The 27,042-nt window shown below is 38.8% G+C and overlaps 1 protein-coding gene across 1 annotated transcript in view; it reads right to left on the bottom strand.

Moving 5' to 3' along the window:
* col14a1a (collagen, type XIV, alpha 1a) overlaps positions 1 to 27,042 on the bottom strand; it is a 128,101-nt gene that overhangs the window by 58,513 nt on the left and 42,546 nt on the right. Inside the window, exons 11-26 of the mRNA XM_069143154.1 lie at positions 25,967 to 26,096; positions 25,516 to 25,661; positions 25,252 to 25,381; positions 24,876 to 25,015; positions 24,283 to 24,409; positions 23,265 to 23,404; positions 20,412 to 20,544; positions 19,929 to 19,964; positions 18,493 to 18,635; positions 16,086 to 16,218; positions 14,103 to 14,225; positions 12,205 to 12,354; positions 8,528 to 8,644; positions 4,990 to 5,136; positions 3,045 to 3,119; positions 244 to 383 (exon numbers count right to left, since the gene is read on the bottom strand). Coding sequence (XP_068999255.1) covers positions 244 to 383; positions 3,045 to 3,119; positions 4,990 to 5,136; positions 8,528 to 8,644; positions 12,205 to 12,354; positions 14,103 to 14,225; positions 16,086 to 16,218; positions 18,493 to 18,635; positions 19,929 to 19,964; positions 20,412 to 20,544; positions 23,265 to 23,404; positions 24,283 to 24,409; positions 24,876 to 25,015; positions 25,252 to 25,381; positions 25,516 to 25,661; positions 25,967 to 26,096 — 2,010 coding nt within the window. The remainder of the gene's footprint in view (positions 1 to 243; positions 384 to 3,044; positions 3,120 to 4,989; positions 5,137 to 8,527; positions 8,645 to 12,204; positions 12,355 to 14,102; positions 14,226 to 16,085; positions 16,219 to 18,492; positions 18,636 to 19,928; positions 19,965 to 20,411; positions 20,545 to 23,264; positions 23,405 to 24,282; positions 24,410 to 24,875; positions 25,016 to 25,251; positions 25,382 to 25,515; positions 25,662 to 25,966; positions 26,097 to 27,042) is intronic.

Genomic DNA, 27,042 nt, shown 5'->3' with positions numbered 1-27,042 from the left:
TAGATTCAGACATTTAGACTAGACACAAGAACCACTAGCAGCAATGAATGTGAATACAAACGCTCCAGGAAGACTCACTGCAACATTACTCAGCGTGAGGTGGTCAAGACTGCATGACTTTATTTTTCAGAAATCTACCGTGTAATGCTGGATTCAGTAAAAAAGAGGTAAGAAGGTGTAAAACTTGACATAAGCACATTTGGTGGTCAAGTGACATAGGTGTGGTGTGGTCACATGTCTGACCTGCGTGCCATCTGGTCCAATCAGATCCAGTGATCCCATGGTGCTGTAGAGAAAACGTGTGATCTTCATGAAGTTGTCATCTCCAATGGACCAGGAGCCGTCGACCAGGAACACCAGATCAGCCTTGGCCTCCTTACACACTGGACAGACAGATAAGAAAGATATATAGACTTAGTCGGCATGTCACTTTGTCTCTGCATTTAAAAAAGTAATTTAATATCAAATGAATGTCAGTGGAGGACAAAGCATAAGCTGAATGTTAACTGGTTGCTTAATATATTCAGACTTTGAGTAAATATGCAAAGTCTGAAGCACCGCAAATATACATCTGCTGGAAGAGGGTAAACATGCAACGACTGGTTCTTCGGAGCAATACCCACTCTGTAGAGTTCATAAGATTAAACACACAGTTTCAGATTTTTCTGAACTCAAACATTTTCTATCCACTGTGTTTGTGTTCCTATTTTGTAAGCTGCTCATTCATATTCCTGGTCCTGCAGCGGCTTTTCCCTCTGCTTTTATTCTTCTCAGGTTTCTCAATGACTCCCTGTAGCCTTATCATTGCTGCCGTTAAGTTGTTTTGTGGTTTTAACAAGTTTTCAAACTCCCAAGTCTTTGCTGAATTCCAAACCTCGTTTATGATCATGTCAGCCTCCATAAGTTCCCGGGAAAAACCTGACAAATGATTGTAATTGTGAATGCGAACAGTAAAGAGAGGAGAGGAGAGGAGAGGAGAGGAGAGGAGAGGAGAGGAGAGGAGAGGAGAGGAGAGGAAAGGAAAGGAAAGGAAAGGAGAGGTATTACGAAAACTTTTTCATGCTTCCTGTCTGTGTTACCATCTGTCTGGAGGACTCTCACCACTTTCTATAATTTCCTGTCCATCCCTGTGCACTGTATGTCTTTTTCTTACTTCTGTCTGTCACCACCACTGAGTCTTTCTCCCCATTTGTCTCTCCTCCTGTCAACTCCCCTCTGCTCTCCTCTGCTCCCCTATCTCTGCCTGTTTCTCTCATTTTAACCATCACTTTGTTTCATTTGTTGCTTAAGTTGTCTGTCTTTTTACTACTTTCCGAAAAACACACACCTTGCTCTCTGTTTCCTCGATGTTTGCTGGTCTGTCCTGAGTAAAGGTTGGCTGTCATTACCGATGGAGCAATGGTCTGACAAAGGTCAGGAAACTTAGACAGAAATGCTAACAGATGGGCTCAGCAGGTGTGTCTGTTCACGTTTGTGGACCTCGTGTTGCAGGGCGACCTTTTACCTGAGCTCATCAGACAGGAACAGAGGAGGAGGAAGATCGAGGTGGAGGGTTGGACTGTAAACTTTAACCCTGATCTTTTTAGGATTGTAAGGCGATTTGGAAAATATTTGTCCACCTGAACAGTTGGTTTATAAAGGGTCAAAGCCAAGCTAGAAACCTCTGTGGTGTCCTGATTCAGACCTCAAATTCAATAATAATATTCATTCATTAATCGATAACACAATTCGCCTTCTACCACTTTAAAAATATCTCAGGGATCAGAGACTTGATGTCAAAGCCAGACCTAGCGAAACTGATACATCCTTTTATTCCTAGCAAGCTGGACGACTGTAATGGACTTCTTACAAGTACGTCTAAAAAAAGCTATCCGACAGCTTCAGCTGATCCAAAGTGCAGCAGTTGGAATGAGGACCAAAAAAATCTCAGCACATAACTCCAGCCCTCAGATCACTACATCGGCCACCAGCTTCTCATAGGATCAGCTTCAAAATTCTACCACCCGTCTATTACTCACTGAATGGTTAAGCTCAAAGATATTTATCAGATCTCCTGACACAGTATGAACCACTCTGCCCTCACAGGTTAGCTGGTTCAGGCTCACTACTGATGTTAAATCTAAACACAGTGAAATTGCTTTCTATGCTGCCCAAATGTGGAATAAATTGCCGGAAGAGCTAAGATTTGAGACTATGTTCAATACTTTTAAGTCTAAGATTAAGATCTAGTTCTTTATAATTGCATTCAATTAACACTTAGGGTTGTTGTTTTTTTATTGTTGTTTGTGTGGTCATTTTAACTTTTTAAAGCACTTAAAATGTGCTCTTTAAACAAATGTACCCTCCCTGATTGTGTTACAGAGCTGTGAAATCCTCAGATTTCTTTTCAGGTCACTGCTGATGTTTTGACACTAAACAGTTTAGTGCTTTGTAAAAAGTACAGGTTGACATACCCTATTAAAAGTAAACTGTGAGATTGATTTAATGTTTACTGTTTCAGAACGACACTAGACCAGCAAGGCTTAGCAGTGATTGTTATGATCCTGAAACCACAGCTCAGTCTACTTTGGTTACATTTTCCAGTGTAGCAATGTCTCAATCAGATTTTCAGATATCAGATAACTCAAATCATCTGACAGCAACTATCTGCAAAAAGTAAACCAGGTGTAATATCACCTTTTACAAAATATACAGTGAAAATAAGCAAGTTAGGAACAAGCAAAACAAATAATAATTTAAACTAAAATTCCCCTTCAACATGCTGCCTTACTGGTAAAGTAGAGGGAGTTTATTATCACCTAAAAAAACATTGGAAATGAAAATGGATAATGTTAAACAGCTAGTGTATACGAAGTGTAAAGGTTTACATGTTAGCCTGCATGGCTTTTCAGGATTTCAAATGAATATGAAGTCCAAAAACTGATGACTATGGTGTCCAGTGATTACAGTTAATATAACATCTGAGTACAGAAAAGATGACCCCACAACTCTAGAAACTACTAACATGAGAGTGTGTGTTCATGTATGATAAGCCTGTTGCTAACCTTCTTTAGCAGGAGGGATGGTAGGAGGGGGCTCTGTGGTGGGTCGTTCAGTCGGAGCCTGTGTGGGTGCCGGCACTAGAAACACACAGAGACACAGGAAAACAAGACAAGGTCATCAATCATGATGGCAGTGAAAAGTGGCACCATCACAGGGTCTGTCTGCTGGCCACAAATTTACACTACACACTTGTGCGTGTGCACACAAATAGACAGTAAATAAGCTGGCACACTGACAGACAGCAGCTGCCAATTTCTATTAAGCTGAAAGTTTCCTAATCCTCTTTTTCCCTCCAACAACTAAGCTCTGGACATTTACACAACAAATATTTCTAGTGCAATCTGTATTTACAACCTATTGGTATATAAGCAATCTAGTGACTGTGTTTCATTCTGTCTATCTTTCTTTCCATCACTAAATTACAGCAGACTTTATCTTTCTACATTTGTTTCATACATCCCGTTCTCCTACCATCTATAGGTTGGGGAAAACAAAAGTACTATTTTCTGGTATCAGCCTGACCAGAGGCTGCCTTTAAGAGCCTGAAGCAGCCCCAGGTTCAGGCATGCCTCAGTGCCAGGGCAATTACTTTGTAGAGAGCAGTGGCATTGGTCAAACCAGAGTACAGTAAGTAAATCATCTTAGAAACATCACCGACTACACAAAAAGAGGATATGTACTTTATAAAAGTAGAAAAAAAACATCTCAACAAATGTCTCTTCACCTCCCACACTGTCACGCTGTGGTGATAAAAAAGATAGTTAGGTAAAAATGAGTTTGATTGGATCACAAACTTTACTGTTTGATTTAATGTCCAACTAAAAACTAAACATGGAGATCAGGGGTGATTCATGTCATGTGTCCTCCTAAAAAATTATCATTAAAAGGCTTTTAAAGAGATACATGATACAACATAACTTTGGACAGTGCATGAAAGTCACAAAGTACATTTACAATTCTGAGTAATTTTTACCTTGGTTGGTCTTTTCTTTCTGATTGATGCTTTTTACTTCTGTATCACAACATTTTAGAGGAAAATACTGCACTTTTTAATCCTACTTGCTGACAACTTTAGTTACTTTGCAGATTTCACATATCAAAGGTGTGATCATCTTGTGAAATAAAATGTACTCTGTTTAATATACTGTTAAAATTAGTTTTATTCCCACCAGCTACAACATAAAAATTATGGTTCAGTAATTAGTGCAAAATGCCTCATAAAACAATGTAATCCTCCGAAACGGACTGTTTTGCATAATGAGTGCATTTACTTTCAGATACTTATTTGCATTTTCATCAATATACTTTCCTGAAGTGAAATTTAAATGTGAGAATTGTAACATTTCTTTAGATGAACCTACAACTATTGCTAAAAACAAACTATTGAGCTTAGCATTGGATTTAATCACCAGCTGCCCGTTACATTACTCGGGGAAAGTGTGTGTGTGTCTGAGATTGTGTCTATCTATTCATCTGTCTGTAACCCTGGTCGAGAGGTGAGTCCTCTGGGTCCCTAGAGCTGTGCGGTTCAGCTCAGCTCATCAGCTGACCAATGAACTGCAACAGAAGAATCTATCTTCCCAAAGAGAGTGAGGAAAGGTTTGGGAAGGAGAGAAAGTTGCAGAGGTGAGACAGATGTGTCACAGAAGGTGGCTACAGGGGGGACAGATGGAGAAAGAGACATTAAAGGAGGTTGGACGGATCAGCTGGGGAAAATAAGATACGGCGAGAAAGGAGCAAGTGAGTGACAGTAGATGAGAAATGGATGTAAAAAGCAGTTATAAAAGGCCCAGCTGCCTCAATCATGCTGATGAAAAATGGAAATAAAAGGATGCATTTAAAAAAAAAAAAAACTCCTTCAGTTTCACTTAACTGTTTATGTGCTGAGTATAAAATCATACATGCAAACATAATCATGCATTTATATATAAAACCTTTGCAACATACATGTCATGTCAGTGACGGAGACAGAAGGTCCCTCCATTTCTTGTATTTGCGTGTTAATGCTGATCTGGTATTGGCTGCTGGGCGTGAGGTCATAGAAGCACTGTCGGGAAGCTCCACCTCCCAAGCTCACCTCCTGCTTCTGACCATCTGCAAGCAAACAACAAATCAAAGAATTGACTCACAATCAATGAAATACAGATCAAGAGTCATGTAATCTGAACAAGCTCAAATACTCTGGAGATCCTGCATAAAATGAACTTTCATTATTTACGGGAATATTTGTTTATTTTCCGCGATGTTCTGCATCATATTGAAGACTGGAAGATGAAGAATAAACACAGTTTTATTATAATAATAATATATATTTATTATTTATTTTTAATAACAGGTAACCGATCGTAGGATTTAGAGCAAATATTGTTCTATTTTAGTTCAATCTAGGACTCAGTCACCTTGGTGAAGCTCCATGTTTTGTTGACTTAATTTATCCCAAACTCTTACAACAAAATCTATTGTAACATATCAAACTCACCAAGCCTCTCAAAGATTTCTTTACAAATACACAGATGTATGTAATATGAAAACAAACACTTGACAAAAAGACAAACCAAGGTGACAATCTGCAGCACCTGCATTCACTGCACCAAAAAGTATCAATAGAAAAAAACTGTAGAAAAACATGTTAATGTCTGCTGAAAAATGAAACGAGGCCCATTATTGATTTCTTTCTTCTTCGCTTGGCAGTTTCCTCTGAATTGCAGATGGTAAACATCTTTCAGTTTGATATTTATTTTGAAAAGCTGTACAGGGATATAATCACAGAAGAAGAAGAAGAAAAGGAACAAGAATTTATTTTGGCAGCCAAAAAGGGACAAACTGGATACAGGAAACTCACACATACAGTGCATGCTCTAATAGCTGTCATTTGTCAGTTTCATTAGTCTAATTCTATTTCCTAATGTGTGTCTCATCTCGGAGAGTGACAAATTAGCTCCTCTTTCACACAGGAAACAGCCGCAGATAATAAAGTTTAGGAAAACAGCTGTCACAGAGACTACACTTTTCCATCTGCGGAGGTGTTTAACCAAACTCTGTGTGGATTAAAGCAAATCTCTAAACTCCTGTTTGAACATGCAGCAACTGCTCCGGCAGCAGAGAGAGAGAGAGCCAAAGAAAGAAATGGAAGAGTAGCTGAAGAAGATGGAAGAGAGCAATCTTCCTCCTCCTCTTTGCTGTCTTTTTTTCTGACTGTAAAAGGCAAAAAAATGTGTAAACACATCACTTACTGCATGTTTCCTTCAAGTAAAAGGAGTTTTATTCACGTCTGTAATCGTTACATTTATCAGCCAACACTTGGAGTTCCTAAACACCTTCCAACATCTACTGGGGCCTTGTCAGGAAAACACATTTAAAAACTGAATTGACATTTGATACAGGCTTTTCCGATTATTCTGTTTGATGTCAATAACAATAGCTTTTAAAGTTGCCCTGATGCTGTCATTGTCCTGATGTTGTGTAAACTGCCTCTCTGAGACATTTCACGAGCAACTGGGAAGTGGGAAAGTGCATACCTATGAGTGGGATATACACCTGAATGCCTGTTAAACTACAACATTGCACTAGGAAAGTGAGAGAGTTTGACGTCACTTGACGGCAGCATTTGTGGTGAAATGAGGAAATTTACTTGCTGCAAAATTAAGGTGATAAAGCCAGACTTGGTTAGCCGAGCCTACCAAGTTTAGTAGCTGTGGTAAATCAAAATATGGAGAAATGTCATGCACAAAGCTTTATCTATGTCTTTGTGCTTGTTTATATGGCTAGTGACGAGGCTGTTACTTTTCTGAATTCAAACACGGCAGAAATAGAGCAGATTTTCAGGGGGCAACCATGTCGCTCTCAACCAGGAAGTGGCACATTCCCAAAGGAGAATTTTCCCAATTCCCAGCTGCTTGATAGACAAAACAGGGTCATTGTTAAAGTTAGTAGTCACACCTGTGCTCTGCCTCCTGTGGACAAGTCGCTTGCAAAGTCTGTTATAAATCTCACTAAATAGCATCGATTGGATAAATGAAAGAATATTTTTAGGGTAAATGTCAGATTGACTCTTTTTTTTTTTTTTTTTTTAAATGTTTGACTCTTGTGGCCCAAAATTAAAGTAGGGGAGACCAAAATAATTTATTTTCAAGTGCCCCCACTTTTATTTCCAATTCTTTAAAATTTCTATCAGAGGAAAAAATGTAATCTTTTACTTAGAATAGAGCTTAAAGAAGAAGTAAGATGTAAAAAAATGGGCCCAACAGCAGGACTACAATATGTCTTTTACTGAGAGATGGCCTACAGTTCTTTTATCAATAGTTTGTACCACTTTTAAGGCCAGATTTTACAAATTATTTATAGCAGTAATGAAGTTTGGAGAGAGTGGTTGCAAATCCTATATATTCTATAGGATAAAGTATGCACACTTTTGCACTACTGCACTGTATCACAATCTCATTTGAAAAATAAACTCAGGGACAGATACAAATTCAAAAGACTCAGCAGACATTAAGATGTGAGCTGCATCATGCTCACACTTACTAAAACTGTTTGAGGCTGAGAGATAGTTGTGTGATGCCAAGGTCTCCTTTTTTCCCAATGATTAACTGACTGATTTGTGCATTAAACATCCTCTAAAGGTCAAACTTGTTTTATTTCTGACACAATGACATGCAATTCTCAATCCTCTTTCCTCCCATGTCGTTTATTGTGCATATCATATCTCCTTTCTTGTCTACAAACAGGAAGATTTACGAATATCTTTTACAACGTAAACCTCTGCCATGTGAGCATGACAGAAATATATAACACATATTCCCTCAGAGGCTCATATTAATTTGGATCCAGATGACTGTGAAAGGACATGTAACCAATATACATGTAATCATCACACTCACAAGTCCTGAGCTGACTGGTTTTTGTGTTAATAATAAATGAAGGAGACATTTTCACAAGGACAGACTGTAAATCTACGAGTTTGAATCCAGCCACCTTACCAAATATCACAACTCTAGTAAAGCTTTTGATTTATTGACTGAATTGTATTCCAGTCACTTTACTGGCAAAAGCCTCTTTTCTCACATTGTGGAGTGGTAAAACACGCTGGGATGACTAAAGGTGCTCAACTGTCCACTATGTGTCTCTACAAAGCACTGCTGTTTCTTTCTGTGGAAAAAAAAAATCAGTTTGAATTAAACTTTTGTCTAAAATATTCTGCTTTTGTTGTTGTACTGCAGTTAAAAGGTTAGATCCAGACCATATCTAAGCAAGGAGGTGAGGTTACACTTAATTTGAATTGAGAACAGACATGTTGATTGAGTTAGAGTGAGCTTCTGGTCGGGTGTCACATTCTTACGCTAAAGGAAAAAGTAATGAAATCACTGAATCAAGAAATGAACTGTTTCACCAGCTTTGAGAACTTAGATTAAAAGTGCCACATTGACACAAATAAAAATGTATGCAAACTCTAGCATTCAGTCTTAATATCAGTAAATATACTTACTGAGTGGAGACTGTATGGAGACTCTGTATAATGTGGCACGTAGAAGAGGCTGCCACTGAACACACATGCTGTTGGGACGCACCTGGTAGGTTGACAAGCCTGAGACACCGAGGAACACTGGAGCAAGACAGAGAGATGACAAAGAGATTAATTGAACATTTATTTTTATAAGTCTTAAGAGAAAAGTTTCTGTTTTCATGTAACACTCACTGATGTTCAGTGTGCAGTCTCACACACAAACACTCACAAAAAATGAGTCCGCTTATGATTACTGTATCTGCATCTCCTGGGGAACTGACTTTAATTAGAGAACCTAAATGAACATCAGTAAAATCAGTGCGCTGGTTTCTGACAAACTGTACAATCTTTTGACATTCTTCAATCATTAATTTACTCCTTGTCTTTAATACTACTGGCAGTTAATCCCAGCACCGTCACTCACCAGACAACCCATGATTTTAACTGGGAAAGATTCTAACATCTACAGACAGGGAGCTCTGGCTGGATTTTTTTTGCAGACATTCATCATGTGCACATCAAACTACAACCATTACAGACACGTTGTAGCATTGTGCTGCAAATGCTTTTTAGATATAATTGTGACTAGTTTTGCATAAATCTATCATCAAGTAAACCACATTGAAAAATATGATCGTTTGGTTATTACACAAATACATATCACATACAAACATTGGCAGACAATATTGTAACAGGCAGTGTAGACTTAGAAAAGAAAAGGTTTAAGGTTCAGGGACATCAGCATTTGAGTCGGGATTGGGCTAATTTGACAGGTTGGAGCAACATTGTATTCCAGTACAAAGATACAAGTGGTCTAAACATCTCTGTTTTGGTCTGCTGTTGGGTGAAAATGAATAGTGCACCATCCATATAATGTTTAATTGGTGTAAATGTAAAACATTCTGTTTAGTACATGTTAGAACAAATTATTAACAGACAAAATTAGTCAGGCTATGTACGTCTTGAGGAAAAACAGTGGAGCATGATGCAGCAAAATGCTAAATACTATGAGCAATTTAAATAGCTGAAGCTTGTTTGGTGGTGAGATTTCAATGTACAATAGGCAAGCAAACCCTTCCTCTTCTGTTTTTCTCCGTCGTTCTCACTCTCTCTCTCTTGTTCTTTCCCCCTTGTTAACAGAATTTGCTGATGATATAAAATAAACTTGGCTCTTGAGCCAGTAAAGTTATATTTTATGCTGGGACCATATGGCAGGTGCCTTATTTAAATAGTAGTGAATAATGCATACAACAAACCATCATTCCTTTCAATAATATGCATACACGCACACAAACTTACTCCCGTACACAAAGACGTGCAGGAGTCACTGGTGTGCACAAAATATGGTCACATGTAATCTGGTGCACATGTGGGTGCACATGCATACATCCAAATAGCCACTGTGTGATGCGTATGTTTTGTCTCAATAAAACCAACTCGGCATGGTAGCATTGTAAAATGACCAGTGACCAACATGAAAGTCGGATTTCTGCCTCCTCCTCAAGTTGTCTGCAGAAATCTTCTACCCGTTCCTCAGCCTGTTTGGTTTTCACGGTGGGGAGTTAAGACTTCTCTTACTTCCTTAAAAATACATGTTATTTTTATTTTTAACATCATGCAAACTTTACAAACTGTCTTGAGACCGGATTGGCAAATCGCCCTTCAGCGGTCCTGCAAAAACTAATTTCTACTGTGAAACTGAGCTCCAGCACCTAAATGCAAACCACATATAACTTCATTTAAAGGAAACAGTTTAATTTCAGTCAGTGGTCCTCAAGGTATCAATAAGTGCCTTTTTGTGCTACATGTTAGTATGTGTAATTTATTGGTGTAAACATGCCAGTTAGGTCCCATGATAAGACTGCAATGAATGCAGTGAACCCTTGGAAATATGTATCTCCACCTTATTAGAATGACAAATGACTGAATGCATCCCCTCTAAATAAATCAGAGTTCCTCCAGTGTAGAGGAAAATATGGACGAGGAATTTAACGAAGCCCGAGCTGTGTAACGTGGGGAACTCTGACACATCTGAAAATGTATCAGTGCACTGGGAATTGATTACATCTAATACAGAATATGTGCTCTGCTGAATATTTATCAATGAGCCATTTTCTTGATCCCTAGCCAGCAGTGTAGGAAAACAAATTACAATGTGGAATACAACACTATGTGTACAAATAAAGCTCTAAAAAAGGAGAAGGAAACATGAATTTCAGAAGAGTACCATGCAGATAAAGTTATTAAAAACAGATATAGTTTCACCGTTGAGATAAACAGGAGGAAAAAAAGAAAGTCGTGAATTCAGCAGTGCCAGAGTATTAAGTTTAAATATGGAGGGTTGTTAAATCAACATGTCAGAGCCTCATATTTGATGTTTCTCTCCTTATGAAAGCATCTTTCATTATGAGAGCTTTATAGAGATAGAGAGGCTGGGGGGAGCTGTAATTCATCCTACAGGGGTGTGATTAAAGAACATGAAGGATGGCACATCATTGCAGCATAGATTAATAAAAAAAAAAAGAAGCTGTGCATGAAAACCATTGCACTCTTTTTACCAATGAGGTTAAAATCAATTACTCACTCAAAATTGTATATTTTACTTCTCATTAGTTTGTTTCAGAATTAAAGGAAATAGCTATTAAGAAAAATAAAGTTGAAAATGTATTTTGCTGTGTGCATCAATGAATGTGGGATATCAAAAATTAGCGTGCATTTCATTTAATCATACTATTTTGTGAGTTCCTTCTGAAAAATCAGACAGTAAACACAAAACAAATAAGTGGATTTTAAAGTAATGAGTAAAACAATTACACAGACACACAAACATAAAGTCAGGAGGCTAAACTGTCAACATAAAGGTTTGTTGATAGTGACACAGTACTTTTTTTGCTGAGAGCATATTTAAAGAAAGAACCCACCAACAGATGCATGTGCAGACCGACAGTATATGTACAATACATCAACTTTTCAAATTTTCTATCTATCAGCACGTCTGTCTCTCTCTTTGTCCGTATATTTGTGTTAGATGAGAGAAGCATTAAAGCCTGCGTTTTGGTCTTACTGCACCGTCTGATACCAAATCTATATGCAAAAGGGATTTTCTTCACTGGCTGACAAGGAAATATTAACATCCTGCTGTATATCTGTCTGTTTGACTAAGTCTCAACAGAAATGATGGTATCAGCCAGTATTTAATATGCATGTTGTACCTTTCCCTCTTTCCTTCAACCAGTTCACTTCGCTGCTGCCTTTGTCTCCCTCCTTCTAAAAGTCACATGTCTTTTCTGACAGATCTACACCCAAAACTTCAGCTGGTGGAGGCGTTTAAAGCTCATTTTGGAATGACTCTGTGAACTTTCATTTTGCTTTCCAAAATTAAATCATGTCATCCTCAGTGAGCGTTTAATTTCAAATAATGTTTACATGTGGTCATGAATCTTACCATTATCAATAACCTTTTGATTTAATAAACCAACACTGAGACAGCCATTTCTGTTTACAGTCAGCCAATACACAATGTGTTTATCTTGTTGTGAGGAATACAGTTTCATTTCTATGAGGGACGTGAATGCCTCTACAGATATCATTCCATTTAATAACTAATCTTACAACAAAGTATGTGGGGTTTTTTGCAGGCTGATAAAAAAAATGCTTACATGTTTTGGCATTCACAAGCAGTGGTTCACTTTGTCCTGCAGGGTAGGAAGCCATAACTTGGACACTGTACTCAGTCCCACTTTGCAGATTCAGAAGGAGCAAGGAGTTCACATCTTCACCAACTGTTGTCTCCAAAACGGGACCTCTATCTGGGAATGACACACAAACACACATAAGAGGAGGACAGAAGACAAGCAGAGCTGCTGTTAAAACACATTACAAATCAAATACACTATATCATATTTTAAAATGTATAACCTTTGTTATTTTTGTGGGGTGGGTTGTGTGCAGGATATCATGGTTAAACCAACAGTTGTTGTACTGGCGATTTTGTTCATGTCCTTTGTGTGTGTATAGATAGATACATATATATGTAAATTAACAGCTGATTCTCTCTGATTTATGTAAGCTGTGTAAACCGAGTAATACCCTCTTAATTTTCAGAGAAAAACTTCACTTGTGAACTTGTCAGGTATTAGCATTACAGTTTTCACACAAACCTGCACAAAAATACACTTATATACACACTCATAAACAAAGTCTAACTGAAAAATGAAACAATTTCTGTCCCTGGTGTAAAAAGGGCCTTAATGTGCTAAACAAAAATATCTACGACAACATAGATACACACGCACACCCTCATCAAGGATATTAAAATAAAACAAAGACACAATAACGGTCAGTTTAATGCAGATTTTCCAAACAACTGCCAATAACAAAGTTATTTTGCTTTATAACAATAACAACCCTGCATGTAAACTACATCTTACAGGGCTAAATAAAAATGAAACAAATGCAATACAAGAAGAAAACAGATAAATAAAGGAGGAGCAGCAATTATCTTTACAACACACCACCCACTGGAACACTGTTTATGGGAACAGGCTGTGTGTTTGTCTGTGGAAGTGTATGTATACTTTACACATCTGCTACAATGAGTAGGTTTATGCTTTCATGATGTATATTCGAGCTATATATGTGCAGGAAGTGTGTGTGCAGGCATTTGCACACATGGACACTTTCCTCCCCTCCACATATAAGAGATTTTCATAGTGAAAACAGCCGCCTGGTGAAACTGAACTCCTGAAATCAGATTAATGCTGCCCGTCTGCTTGAATCTGGAACTTCAGAGACGCAGTAATTGTGTTAAGATGACTAAAAACAGACATGGAAACTATAAAGACCGGAGCCTTGACTTGGAAAGATGAAACAATTAGCAGTAGAGAAGCAGCAGAACAGTGAAAATGGGCTTTTGATGACGCTTTAAGACAAAAAAAAAATAAAAGAGGAAGGGTAATGTCTTATTTCAGTGCTGGATTGCCCATGTTTTCCTTGAAGCCTCAAGCTTCCTGTTAAAAAAACAACAACTACAAAGTCACTATCAGGAAAGCCAAAACACCCTGAGAGCGGTTTGTTTTTTCAGCTATTATGTGTCTATCACAGGTCTGTCGCTGGTGGGTCCTCCCATAACAAGTGGATTAGTATGTTTGGATGAATCTGAGTCCCAAGGCAAAGCACACACAAATTTAAAAAATACTCCTGTGCTTGACAGCTAACCGCTGTCTAACAGTGCATCAAAGTGTGTGTGTGTGTGTGTGTGTGTGTGTGTGTGTGTGTGTGTGTGTGTGTGTGTGTGTGTGTGTGTGTGTGTGTGTGAGTGTGTGCCATATTTATAAAAGTGTACTTGTGTGGGAAAGACACACAGAATTTAATAAATGTGCCTGTGTGTCTGTTTTTGTGTTTCTACACTCATAAAAACTACTACAATAAAAAATGACTGAGGAAAAGGCCCGGAGAAGGTTTCCACATTTTGCAGGTCATCCCTGAGGATCTATTTTAAAATGACTGCTTGATTATACAAATAATGTTTTGATTGGCTGTCTGTGTGTATATGTACCATAGATGGGCTGGTAGACGATCCTGTAACCCACTGTAGGAGACTGAGGTGGATCCCAGGTGACCCTGAAGCGGTTGTACCACTCCTCAGACAACCGAAGATTTTCAGGAGGCAAGAGGGGCACTGCAGAAACCAGGAAAGAAATCAGACTGTAGAAAAACTTCTATTGACTTGACTTAAAAAAAATTAAAAAAAATTCCCCTTGCAGGATCAATAAAGTATAGCTATCTATCTATCTATCTATCTATCTATCTATCTATCTATCTATCTATCTATCTATCTATCTATCTATCTATCTATCTATCTATCTATCTATCTATCTATCTATCTATCTATCTATCTATCTATCTATCTATCTATCTATCTATCTATCTATCTATCTATCTATCTATCTATCTATCTATCTATCTATTTTAGGTTTAGATGCTAAAAAATTAAGTCTACTAATGTAGAGGTCGTCATCATGCATCCTGACTGTGCAGTATATGATTTAGGGCTGAATGTCACCCTATTTATTTTTTTTGTCTCAGCACAACTAGCCACACAAGAAAGTTACCTGAATAAAATAAATTCAAAAACAGGCAAAGTTAATAAATTAATCAGATACTCTTGAATAAGCAAAGAAGATTGGGGCTAAAAATTAGCGAGGTTATTGAATAATTTGCCAATAAAAGTGGACAAAAAAAATGAGGTTGGCCCACAAACTAAAATGAATGAACCTTATAGTACTTCTTTACTTTTTTGAAACTGTTTTTAGAATTTGGGTGAAAGTGAAAGAGAAATTCTGAAAACATATTGGGATTCAGCATGACATTTAAATGTTTTTTAAGTATTTTTTTGGCATGGAGCAAGCTTTTTTTAAACAGGGTATTTTTAATCTGTTACTAAAAAAAATGTCATAAAACGTTAAAGGCAACATCACATTACATATTTTATCCCATTACAGGTTGAAAACCACAAAGTATTTTCTTTACCAAGAAGAAAAAGAAAAAAAGCATAAAATGTTCACATTTAAATGTATTTAGTTGATTATCAGAAGAAGAAGCTGCAGATTAATTTTCTTATGCAAAGAACAGTGACAAACTAAGTGTTTGATGGCAACTTTTACAACTTTTAATACTTGGCAGTTTTTGATTTGGTACAACAGACACTACAGTGAAATTGTTAAGTTTCAATATTCAGCCCTATTATGACTGATGAGTTTTGCTCCTTATTGTTCATATTTAAAACTATATATACATACTCGATACATTGTTGATAGATATATAGTGTAAATATATCCTTTTCAATGAACAGTGAAAGAAAATTATGTTAAAATTGCAATTGAATTGGTTCAATCACAAGTCTGTAAATTCCTGATTTATGAGGATCTTTTCCCCTCTCCATCTCTTACTGTACATAAAGTATTCCTGGACTCTGATTTATCATGACTGTTCAAGCTAAGTAGGGGTTTCCATTGCACTAAGCTGAGCAATATTCTCATAAAAAAGATGACATATTTCATCTGACATTTCAATTCTCTGAGCACTGAGGAGGCGATCACAACTGCTCATAAGAGAATAGCTGCGGAAATCAATTAAAGCCGAGCAAAATTATTTAATCGTCTCATTAATGAAAGAAGCAGCTGTAATTATGAGAGGCCTTCATTGAGACAATTAGGATGGCATCAGTATTTGTCATGGCTTTAATTCATATTTTCCAACAGGAAAGTAAATGAGCATGAAATTAATGCAACGCAAATGAACACTCTGCTCACTGCAGTAAAAGTCAGTGTCATTAACTCTCACTTTTGTCACATGTGTTCCTTTAAACTGGGAGCTGCATCTTGTATAATGAAAAGTGAGAAACAGAGTTGACTCTGGTCATTTGTAATACAGAGTTGTGTGTGTGTGTGTGTGTGTGTGTGTGTGTGTGTGTGTGTGTGTGTGTGTGTGTGTGTGTGAGAGTGTGTGCTTGGATGTTGCCGTGTTTGAAGAGGCTTACACGTGGAACCCCAGGCTGACACACTGATGCCGTCTTGTCCATCGTTGTACACCGGTGTGACTGTCACTTTGTACTGATTGTCTGATAGTAAAGGTTGGAGCACTGCTCTCCTCTGAGCAGCTGGTACTAACACCTAGATGCACACAAACACACACACACACACACACACACACACACTCACATGCATAAACAGATTCAGGGAACATTTGAAGGAGTAAGACAGTACAGTGAATATTAAAGCAGTAGTGATTTTTGCACAAAGGCAAGATGGACAAATCAGAAGCACACACCTGGATAATTCACACAAACACATCTGTTGCTCTTTTCTGCTGGCTTATAGAAACATTTGTCGCGAATGATGAAGGCCAAGTGTAATGTGGGAAAACAGGAAGTAGCAGCAAAATGCTTCACAGACATTAAGAATTCTGCTCACTTCAGTTTTGGCAATACAATCAGTTTTCCGTGCTTCCTTTGTATAAATGAGATCTCTTCTTTTATCTAATGGTTTCAAATGAGCTATACTGCCATCCAAAAACAGTATTCTGCACAATAACAATAACAAAGCTGATAATCACAATGGTGACAGTTTGCAATATATTAAAAAAAAAAAAAAAAAAGACAGATGGGAACTAAGAACGAGATTCATTGTTTATTCTGAAAACAGCAGCTGACAAACCACTTTCCACAAGGTCCACTCAGTTGATTCTTTTAAAGCTATTTTAACTTCATCACAGTCTTCATCAGCAGATGTCATGAACCTCTAAGAGGTAAATGTTTTCATTATTCTGAGCACTTTTAGGACGCCTTGCTCATGTCGATTTGAGCACTTAAAGTTTGGCCTTCTGAAAGTGTCAGCTGAGTAAACTGATGAAGATCATGTAGTAAGTTGAAAGCAGACCTTGAGTGGAGATTGTCTTGTTAAGTAACTTTTTAAAGTAACTTGAAAAACTAGCTTTATAAACTAACTGAAGTGACTGAGTTACTGCAGATAGTCTCTCACAAACTGGCAACTATAAAATTCAACTCTCTCCCGCTGCTGATTTAATGAACTTTCTCATTCATAAAGCAAAACGTTATTTGATATGCACATGAGAAAACCTTCTAACGTTCAGCTGTCTGCTCACAACAAAGTGTCTGCTTTCCAATACAAGACTTTAACATAAACAAGAGAAGAGATTAACTTTTCGGTTATTGTGGTAAGAGCACTGATCCCGAGCCAAATGGTAATCTGTGTATTTGTGTGTGTGTCAGAGAAACAGACATATCTAAGATAGAGGCAGAGAAAGGTGTGTTGAGGTGAGGCCAGGTAAAGCTCCCAGAGTCAGCGAGTCTGGAGGAGCTGTCCACTGTGACTGTGGTGCTGAAACACTTAACAGCGTGAAAGCAGGCAGGCAGACACACATACACACACTTGAATTTGAAAAACAGAAACATGGACACAAATTAACCACCTGATAAATACTGAATTGTTCGTGCTGTATCTTCTGCCCTCCTTCTGTCTCTCACACACATACACATCAGAATGATTCTCAACTTTTAAGAAGAGGTGTGACCCGAAACAACCCTTATCTATCAGCCAGCAGACAAGTTTAAGCCTCTCTCCCGTTCTGTTTAGCTATTGTTTCTTTTTCCACCTCTCTGTTTTTTTTGCTCTTTTCTCGCTGCCCTCCATCTCTGCTCCCAGTGAGGTAAATGGCTGCTGAAAAGATAATGGAATGTCTTCTGGCTTGGCCTGGCCTCTCAATCTTGTCCGGCTCTGACACCACATTGGGAAATTAAAACAGGGGGGAAGGAAAGAGATGGAGAGGGGGGGGGGGCAGGGGGAGGAGGGGGAAGCGGGGAGGTAGTGAGGGAGAAGACAAGATGGAGAGAAAACAGAGAAAAACAGAGCGATAGAGGGACAGATGGAGAGGCAGAGTATGTGTGTGCGTGTGCGTGTGCATGCGCATGTGCGTGTGCGTGCGTGTGCGTGTGTGTGTGTGTGTGCGCATCAGTGATCAGTGTCAGTACATGACACTGAGCTAAAGGGCTCTTAGAAGAGATGGAGGGATCAGGGAGGAGAGGCAGCGTGGACCGGGACTATAAGTGTAATCAGTTTTCTGACTGTCGCAGATGACCCAGAGCTGACCACTGCAGTGTCATCCACTTGACTGGAGGAGGGAAATAACAAGGATCTACCTCTGAACACAACGTCAGTGTTGTCTATTCCACATAATCAATGTGCACAATTCACCTGGGGAGACGTTTGTGTGGGTTTGCATGCATGAGTTTGAAAGCTGCAAGAAGGTAGACTTTGACGTTGCAAAAAGCCACAGATCCATTGCAGCAAATGCTCCTTAAACCTGTAGCTCTGTACTTAATTATATGTTGTGATTTTACTTTGCAGCTCATAACTTGATGAACTCACAGACTTCTCCTTGTGTTCACCGTTGAGGCCGCCATAGGTGACCCTGTAGCTATCCACGTTAGGGTCCTCCAGCACCCATGAAGCCTCCAAGCTCTGGGTGGTCTCGTCGCTCAGTTGAAGGTTTCTCACAGCCTGACGCACCACTGTGACAGCACATCACACACAACAGTTAGTGCATTGAGCTACTGTGGAATATACTCTCAAATATAGACATTATATTGTCTTAAACTCTGTTTTCTTCACACTTTTAATGTGATTTGGTAAACTGTGCATTAGAAAATGTCAGTATACTTAAAGTCACAACAGCTAATGTTAAAGATCCGGCAGACTCAGTTTGCTGTGATGTTGGGTGATAAAAGAAAGTTTTTAGGTCCAGGTGGAGAACATTTTCTCAAGAACACCACTTGAAGCAAATTGCTTTTGTTTTGTTTTGTTTTTTTGCATGTGTGTTTTGTTTCATCAGTCTCAATAATGGCTTTAAACCAAAGTAGAGCTGAATGAAAATCGGTGTGGGGGCTCCATACATAATGCATCAGTTAAGGCTTCAGGGCTACAAGCCTTGACTTTTAAAACAAGAGGCAACTCGCTGTCTTTTAGTTGACCACTTAAAGTTGTGATTTTCTTCTCAGGAACCCTGTGAGTTTTAAACAAAGCATATGTGTTCGAGTCTTCAGGTTAGTGAGAAAAGACTTAGGGAGACATGTTGCAAAGTTTTCAAAGCCGTGACTGGAGAAACTTCTCTGACTTATTTAGCAGTAGCCTGCTTCTTATACAAAACACAATCCAGATGGCCTCCAGGTTGCCTCTGAGATAATGGAGTTTGAACTCCAGTCTCTGGGTGAAGCCAACTTGGTAAACAGGCTTTTAAAAACACAAAAGATCTTAGAAACTTTTTTCATTAGGTGCATCCAGCTCATGCACGTTATCAGTGTTGCAGTTTTGAATTTATCAGCCATGTGGAGTTTTTTTTAAAAGGCCTCAGTAAGTTCTGCTTCTTCAAACTAAATGAGCAACACTGGCCAAAACTCTGCTACACTGACTTGGTACAACTACGGTTACACTTTGGGAACATTATCACACACTGGCAGGGAGTAGAGCCTTTCACATTTGAATGGCAATAGACTTTCTTGACAGATGCTTTGGCTTGAGCTATGATTCAAATTTGGCCAGTCTCTCTGCAGGGATAGTTTTTCAAAGAGTGAAATGTGCCTGCTAGACTCATGCTAGCAAAATTATTTAAAGTCACACTCCAAAGGTTGGACCTGGCTAAAAGAATGAAAACGTTGCATGGCACAATTTGAACCAACATGAGACGTTGTGTTGTGCCACATCTTTTCAGATATACAGTATGTGTGGTCATTTCTATACATGTCCAGCAGGAAGAGTGTAATGCTTCCACTGTTTCACTCCACAGGACCAATTTGGACACTTCTTACCTGTAGTAGTGGTAGCAATCGTTGTTGTCTTGGCCACTGGGGAAATACAGAGAGTACAAATCAGATAATTGGATACAAACTCTCCGCTACAACTTTCTGTGTCAATAACTAAGCCAATTAGACAGAAATATGTAACAAATCATGGATGGTAAAATAGATTTTTTTTTCTTCTGAGATAAGGAGAGACAAAACAAATCATTACAAATGTGGTCGTGCTGAGGTGTGCACTGACTTAGAAATGGTAATCTTGTTAATCTAAAATGCACATGTGATTGCACTAGTCTGTTGTAATAAGCCGACAGTGACACTTTGTTGAAGAAGGTTAGTTAGGTCACAGGTTAGTTTCAGCATTAGAGCATATGTCTCTGAAAAAGCTGTTAAAGCTGACTTTTGTTAAGGTTTGTACTGATTAGATAAAGCAGATACCACAGGTACCCAAGTTTGAATAGCGACACGTTTCCAAAACAATCTTCAGTCACTTACATGTGGTCTCTATGACGGAGACGGTGTCACTCTCGGATTCATCTTTGAATATGGCCGTCAGCATAACTTCGTACTCAGTCAAGGGACTAAGACCGGTCAGGATGTATCTGTTGTCACGTCCACTGAAGACCACCTACAGAAGAGAAACACACACTCAAGTGTCACATTATATTTGATTTACAATATATTCTCTCCAAAAGTTGACTTTAGAAAGAAGTTGGCTAATATTTACTTAAAATGGGAACTTTATTGTTTTATAATGTTTGTAGCAGTTCATCTTAGTCAAAACTGAATATTTCAAAACCATATGTAGTTTTAACATCGGTCAGTTTGTCTTTAGTATTTAGCAGTTTTATCTGGAAGATTAGTGTTAATGAAAATATTGTAGTAAATAAAGAGCTTTAAAACTTAGCTCATTGAGATGTTGGTTAAAAAAAAAGTATAAAAACCTGCCTAATTGTAATAAACATGGGACTTTTTTTTATTGAATTAAGTGATTTTGTATTTCACAAAGAGCAGTTAGGTCACCTTCCTCTGACTTGCACTTTCATTTGTTGTTTCTATATTTGCATGGAGGAAATAAACGGGAAGAGTTTCCTAAGTTACCATCAGCATGTGATAAATATTTGGGCCCGACAGTCTGACAATATTATTTATACCCTAAGTACAACTCCAGAATTTCAAGAACCAAAGTCATCACTGAGTTTTAGTAGACAAAGCTGCTAAAAACATAAAACAACAAATCGCCTCAGTGCTGGTAATTATTCTCATAAAAACAGGAGGAAATGGTGGTGCATATTTTAAGAAGCTGGTGTCTGAAAGCAAACGTTTATACTTGGTATGTGTTAAAGATGTATGAATTTTAAAAAGATGTAATAATTAAGTACTCATTATTGAAATGTATGATTTTCTTTATGTTAAAAATTTTAAATGGATAGGGCCTTTGTGAGAATAAGAGATGATGATTACAAAATTAGTAATACAGAAACGTGTTTCCCCTAAATTGGATCGACTGCTGCTCCAGGACTCCAAACGACCACTATAATTTGTATTACACAGAGACACATCAGAGCCTGAGGTAAACACAACGAGGTCATCAAAAGTACAGCTTGTTTTTACAGAGAGCAACTCTGAAATTGGAATTTACTGTCGATGACTCAATAACCAGATTATGTGCAGGTATTTGTTTCTTCAGAAAGCCCTTCAAGGCACAGTTACGTCTAAATCTTACCATTGGGGCCAAACAGTTGTGCTTTCCTTTGAGCGAGAGCATCTTTAGTGAGTCATCATCTCCTTTATCTTTTTACATTTCTTGCCTTTAGTGTGATTTATTTCCATTTATTATAATATTGTTTCCTGAAAGAGAAACGGATGCTTTATTGATTAACAAAAAGCACAAAAATACCCAAAACACACTTTTAAAAAGAGCTGTTAGATTCAGTTTTACTCTGGTTAATATTTCCCTCTGCCTCTGTGTTGTATGTATTATTTAATCTCCTCTCAGATATCACAATACAGAGGAGATCAGTGGAGGACGTAAATAAATGCTTCCGTGCGTGCATGCGTGCATGCGTGCGTGTAATATGTGGGTGAGAAATGGAGAAAAGCTGCATGTATCCCTGTCGGTAGGCTGGCGGTATTACCAGCCCACCTCTCCAACTCCTCAGAGTGTCATTTTCAGCTCTGATGACTCTCAGCAAAACACACAAACACACGCACACAAAATGCACACACAAAACACTCTCTAAGGACTCTATCGCTGCCTCCCAGCTGTCTCTAAACCCCAGATCAAGGTAATAAAACACCCAAGCCATTAATTTCTAGATTTATTTAGCCTTTATTTATATTCAACCATGCCAGGGATTTTTTTTTTTACCAGCTACCAGTGGTGTAGTGAAGCTTCTATGTAGGTCTACAGAGTACAGTCTTTCTCTTTATTTGGGGACAAGGAGTGAGGCCACTTCTTCCTCTGGAAACAGAGCTTACAAGTGAATGAAAAGCTCTGAATCCATACATGTTTTTTATCATCTGATGCTAAATTATACATTTGATTTGTTAAATACATGTTTGCAGTTTGCTGATCAAAGGATTCAGACTTAGTATTTCATGCTTATGATGTTGTCAATATCATTTGTGAGGATCCATGGTGGGAGTGTAACTCTGTGATTCTACAATAACATGGTCCACTTTGATTTACCGAATACAAGGGTGGATCAAAAAGTTCCTGTCATGCACTGACGGAGCGTTGAACCGTGTTGTGCATGGAGCAGGGGAAAGCTTTAATCTTCATGACAAAGTATTCCAAGTTATGTTGCTTGATAAAAATCAATGCCCGAGTGAGGCATGGTTTTGTGAGCAGTGGTACGTGAACATTTGTGTTTTCACCATTGACCTGAAACTTGATCAGAGCCAACATCCGATTTTAGGTGAAACTCTAGAAATCTGCAAAAGATCCCATTGAAATTCTTCAGAAAGTCTGCGGCAATGAAGCAGTGAGGTGTTCTGAGTGACATTCACGTTTCAAGATGGGCTGAACGTCACTGTCCAAGACTGAAGAAAGCGCGTCGAGTCAGGAGCGCAACCAGGTGGGGTTTTTTTTTACATTCATAAGATTGTGCACTGTGAATTTTTCCCCCATGGTCAGACTATCAACCCCAAGTTCTACTTTGACGTTCTAAGGCGTCCGAGGGAAAACATTCAGTGCAAATGACTTGAAGTGCGACCTGAAACAACACAGCCTTGCTACGTACAACAGGATGCTGCACTCTATTCTCACACAACAGCAGCAGTCGAAAAAAAACTTTCTGATTACCAGTTGCACACATTCATTTATTAGATTTCACTGGCACTGACCTCCTTTGTGTCGCCACCTGTGAACGGTGCCCAGGAGAGTCTGTAGAGGACGATGTCGTCGGCTGAGTGATCCCAGCTGACCTTAAAGCTGTCTGTGTCGACATCAGTGGAGCGTAGATCCAGAGGACCAGGAACTGGAGCTGAGAGAGAGAGACGTTATTTCTTTTCTTCTTCTTTTTTTTACCTCAATTGTTAAATATTTATAAAACTTTTAGGACTATTTTTGATAATGTTCTGATCATAATTACAGTTTATGAAGCTGCTTTTCGGGTGGGCCAGTTTAATTGCATAAGTTTAAACTGTTCTGCAATTGTTATAGTTACAACTTAAAAAACACTGCTGCACCATTCTGGTGTTAAGTCTAATCTTTTTGGGTTCTTATCGTTATTTTACGCTTTCATCATTCAGAAAGTTTAGAAGTGCCAACACATTTGTGTTAGTTTATGAAGCTCCCTTTCTCTAACCTGCCCCATTGAACAAAGTTTGCCCGGAGATAAATAAAAATCAACACGGTCCTTTAGAGTGAGCAGTTAAATGGTTGCTTGCCAGACATACATTTCTTTGAGCTGACTCAGCACTGGAGCCAAACTGCTTGTTGCTTAAAGGGATATTCCAACAAATCAATATCTGTTAGCGTGACGGAATAGTCAGGGACAGTGAAATGACCTTTTAATGTGACTAGGCTATTATGCAGAGGTGTGAATGAGATGGGCAGATGGCCAAAAAGTAGAAGGGACCAGTAAAGGTAATAAAAATTCAACATTGTTTGGCACTAAGAGAGAAATGGTTTGCCTTCTAATGATATTGATACAAGTATTTTCAGGAGATAGAGACTGAAGTGTCCTCAGCAAAGAGGGGGCTGGGAGGTAAAACGAACAAATGCACTTTAAAGTCACCATAATGCTCATCTATCAGCCCTTGTTCACTGAGTTCCACAACTCAACGAACTAATCAGCTACTACTCTAGCTACGGTATCTTCTCATCTATCCTTCCTGTAACACAGTAACAGTTGCTTACTGGTGGTGAACCCATCAGTGAGGGGCTCTGATTGGCCGTCATCGTACAGGGCAAAGATGGCCACTGAGTACTCCATGAGAGACGTCAGCTCACTGAGGTCATAAGAACTCACAGGACCCATCTCCATCTACAGGACACACACAGGCACATCACATACACACTATTATGTCTATACAATAAGAGAACAGCTCGATCACAATCAGCTATAAAGACCACCTGTCCACTAAGGCTCTCTGCAGGGATGTTTTTTGTTTACAAAAGTGCCAAGGCAGTTGGAAGTTCAGTCCATGTAACTTGAGCAACGTTTCCAGAAGAATAACCTTCAACAATAACATGAAGTGATGCAGGCATTTCGAGAAAACTTCAAACGCAGGTATTCATTTCTTCTCCGATGTGTGCTTAAAGACATAATTTCTGTGTAACTCACTTAAAAGTTATTTTGGTCTGATGCTGTCATACTGAGGAGAGCAATCACTATAATTAATCTCCTCTTTGTTTCTTCCTTTGTTCTAATCTCTTTTCATCAATACACAAACTCTCAAACAGAAATGAATCAAATATTGATTTGTCACACGCTTGTCACACGTACACACCTCCTGTGTGAGTAGTTCGCCTGTCTTGACCCACATGATGCGATAGCCTTTGACTTCCCCAGGTGCGGGATCCCAGCTGATGTGGGCGGAGTTGTGAGTGATGTCAGAGAACTGGAGGTTGCTGGGAGGACTCAGAGGTACTGCAGGGAGAGACACAGCGAGTGTTTGATGTGTGTTTGCATGCTCCCACGCTTCAAGCTTTGTCCCTTTGAATTCTAGACTCTGAGAATGAGGACAATTTGTCCAATCCTCACTTCTATGAAGGGCTTTTGAAAGTCTGTTTGAAGGTTGAGACTTGGATAAGAGTAACATTTAATTTAGGATTAAGGTTAGAAATTATCTGAAATTAAGAACTGCATTTGTGTGCATTACTCACATGTAGATTCCTGGTTCGTAATAGGGTCACTGGCCTCCTCTCCATACATGGCATAAACAGTTACAGTGTATTCAGTTTGAGGAGTCAACCCATCTAACTCCAGCTCTGTAACTGCATCCGATACCTTGACCTGGAAACAAAGAGGTACAAAAACACTCACTTGCAGCACTTCAAACTTTGGACTTTCTGTGGCCAAGTTGCTGTTTAAAACTTTGTATTAAACAACAAATGTTGTATTCAAGAGCATTTTCTTTCTTTCACTACCTCCTTCTCATCCAAGTCTTCATCATCGGTAAGAGGAGCATACAGCAGCATATAGCCCGAGACTCTGTCCACGCTGTCCCACCTTGCTTTTATGGTGCTGTGAGTCACATCAAACAGCTGGAGGCCGGTCACTGCAGGAAGAGCCACTACACACACACACACACACACACACACACACACACACACACACACACACACACATTTTAGTTTGATAAGTTTGGGTTTCAGTTTTATAAATTAATATCACAGCGACACAGTTTTACCTGAATTTGAACTTTTCTAGAAGCTTTATATTTACAGAGGATATTCTCTGTGTATTATGAGTGCTTCATTTTCAATATGTCTGGCTTTCTTTAGCTGTCAAACTTTTAAACCATTGTTATTAACTTCTCACTTAAGTGTGGGGTTTTGTAGGAACACTTTGTGTGTTTGTGTGTAAGAACAAACTTACAGGTTGTTTCGGATCCCCTCAGAGCTTCACTTGCCTCGCTCACGTACACAGCAAACACAGCCAGCTGGTACTCAGTCAGAGAGCTGAGATGCTGTAACACCACTGAGGTCTCACTGCCGACCACTACAGCCTGGGGTGGAGGAGGAAGAGTCGGGGGAGGAAGACGGGGTGTTAAAGATGGATGTAAGGGACAAAAGTGTGGAAATGGATGGGAAAAGAGGGTGGGAAGAGGTAGGGGGGACAAACAATGGCAGGGAAAATGGAAATCAGGGCAATAAATGGGGGGAAATGAAAATGACAAATGGAACAGAGGAAAGAGGGAGGAAGGCAGAGAAGGAAATAGAGAGCGAAAGAGAGTGGAAAAGGAGGGAGGAAACAATCAATTTATTGAATAGGATAAAGCACAAACGTCTAAGGCTGCAGAATATTTTCTCATTCTGAACCAAAAACGATGACAGTTGTGATAAAGATTAGGTCTGGGCAGAGCCAGCTGGAAAGGTCTCCTCACACGCAGCTCCAGAACATCTGGTCCTTGTAAACCCAGCTAAGGAAAAGATTTAATGGTTTCAATGGTCAAAACAATCTGGAAAAATCAAGCAGGTGGCTGGTTCAGACACCGTCTCCTTTCTAGTGAGCCCTCATAACCTGCTGGGGGAGTTGTGAATGAAGGGATGAGAGGCATGGATGAACGATACCATCAGCATCTCAAGGAAAAACTGATCTCAAACTATAAACCTGCCCGATCCCAGGTAACTCTCACTGGTGTCATAAATATCATGGAAAAGTAGACTATACCTTCACTCTGCTTCTATTGACTGCAGTAACTTTTAGTTCTTGCTTATGCTTTGACATCTATATTATGTAAAAAAAAACTGTCATGCAATTTGTGAAATTTGATGTGATTTCTTTTGGCAGTAAAATTGCAGGAATTGGCAAATATTGCAAGTTGAGGGGGAAAAAAATTATTGTTTTTTCATACTGGTGAAGGAAAAGTCATATAATCACTTCCTAGGATAATAAGCTCATCAAAGAAATAACTAGAAATATTTTAGTTCTTATCTTTTTCATTTCCTGAA

Source organism: Embiotoca jacksoni, unplaced genomic scaffold (genome assembly GCF_022577435.1).
Source record: "Embiotoca jacksoni isolate LCO1_2020_lvr unplaced genomic scaffold, fEmbJac1.0.p SCAF_11, whole genome shotgun sequence".
Lineage (NCBI taxonomy): Eukaryota > Metazoa > Chordata > Actinopteri > Embiotocidae > Embiotoca > Embiotoca jacksoni.
This window is presented reverse-complemented; position numbering and strand designations above follow the sequence as displayed.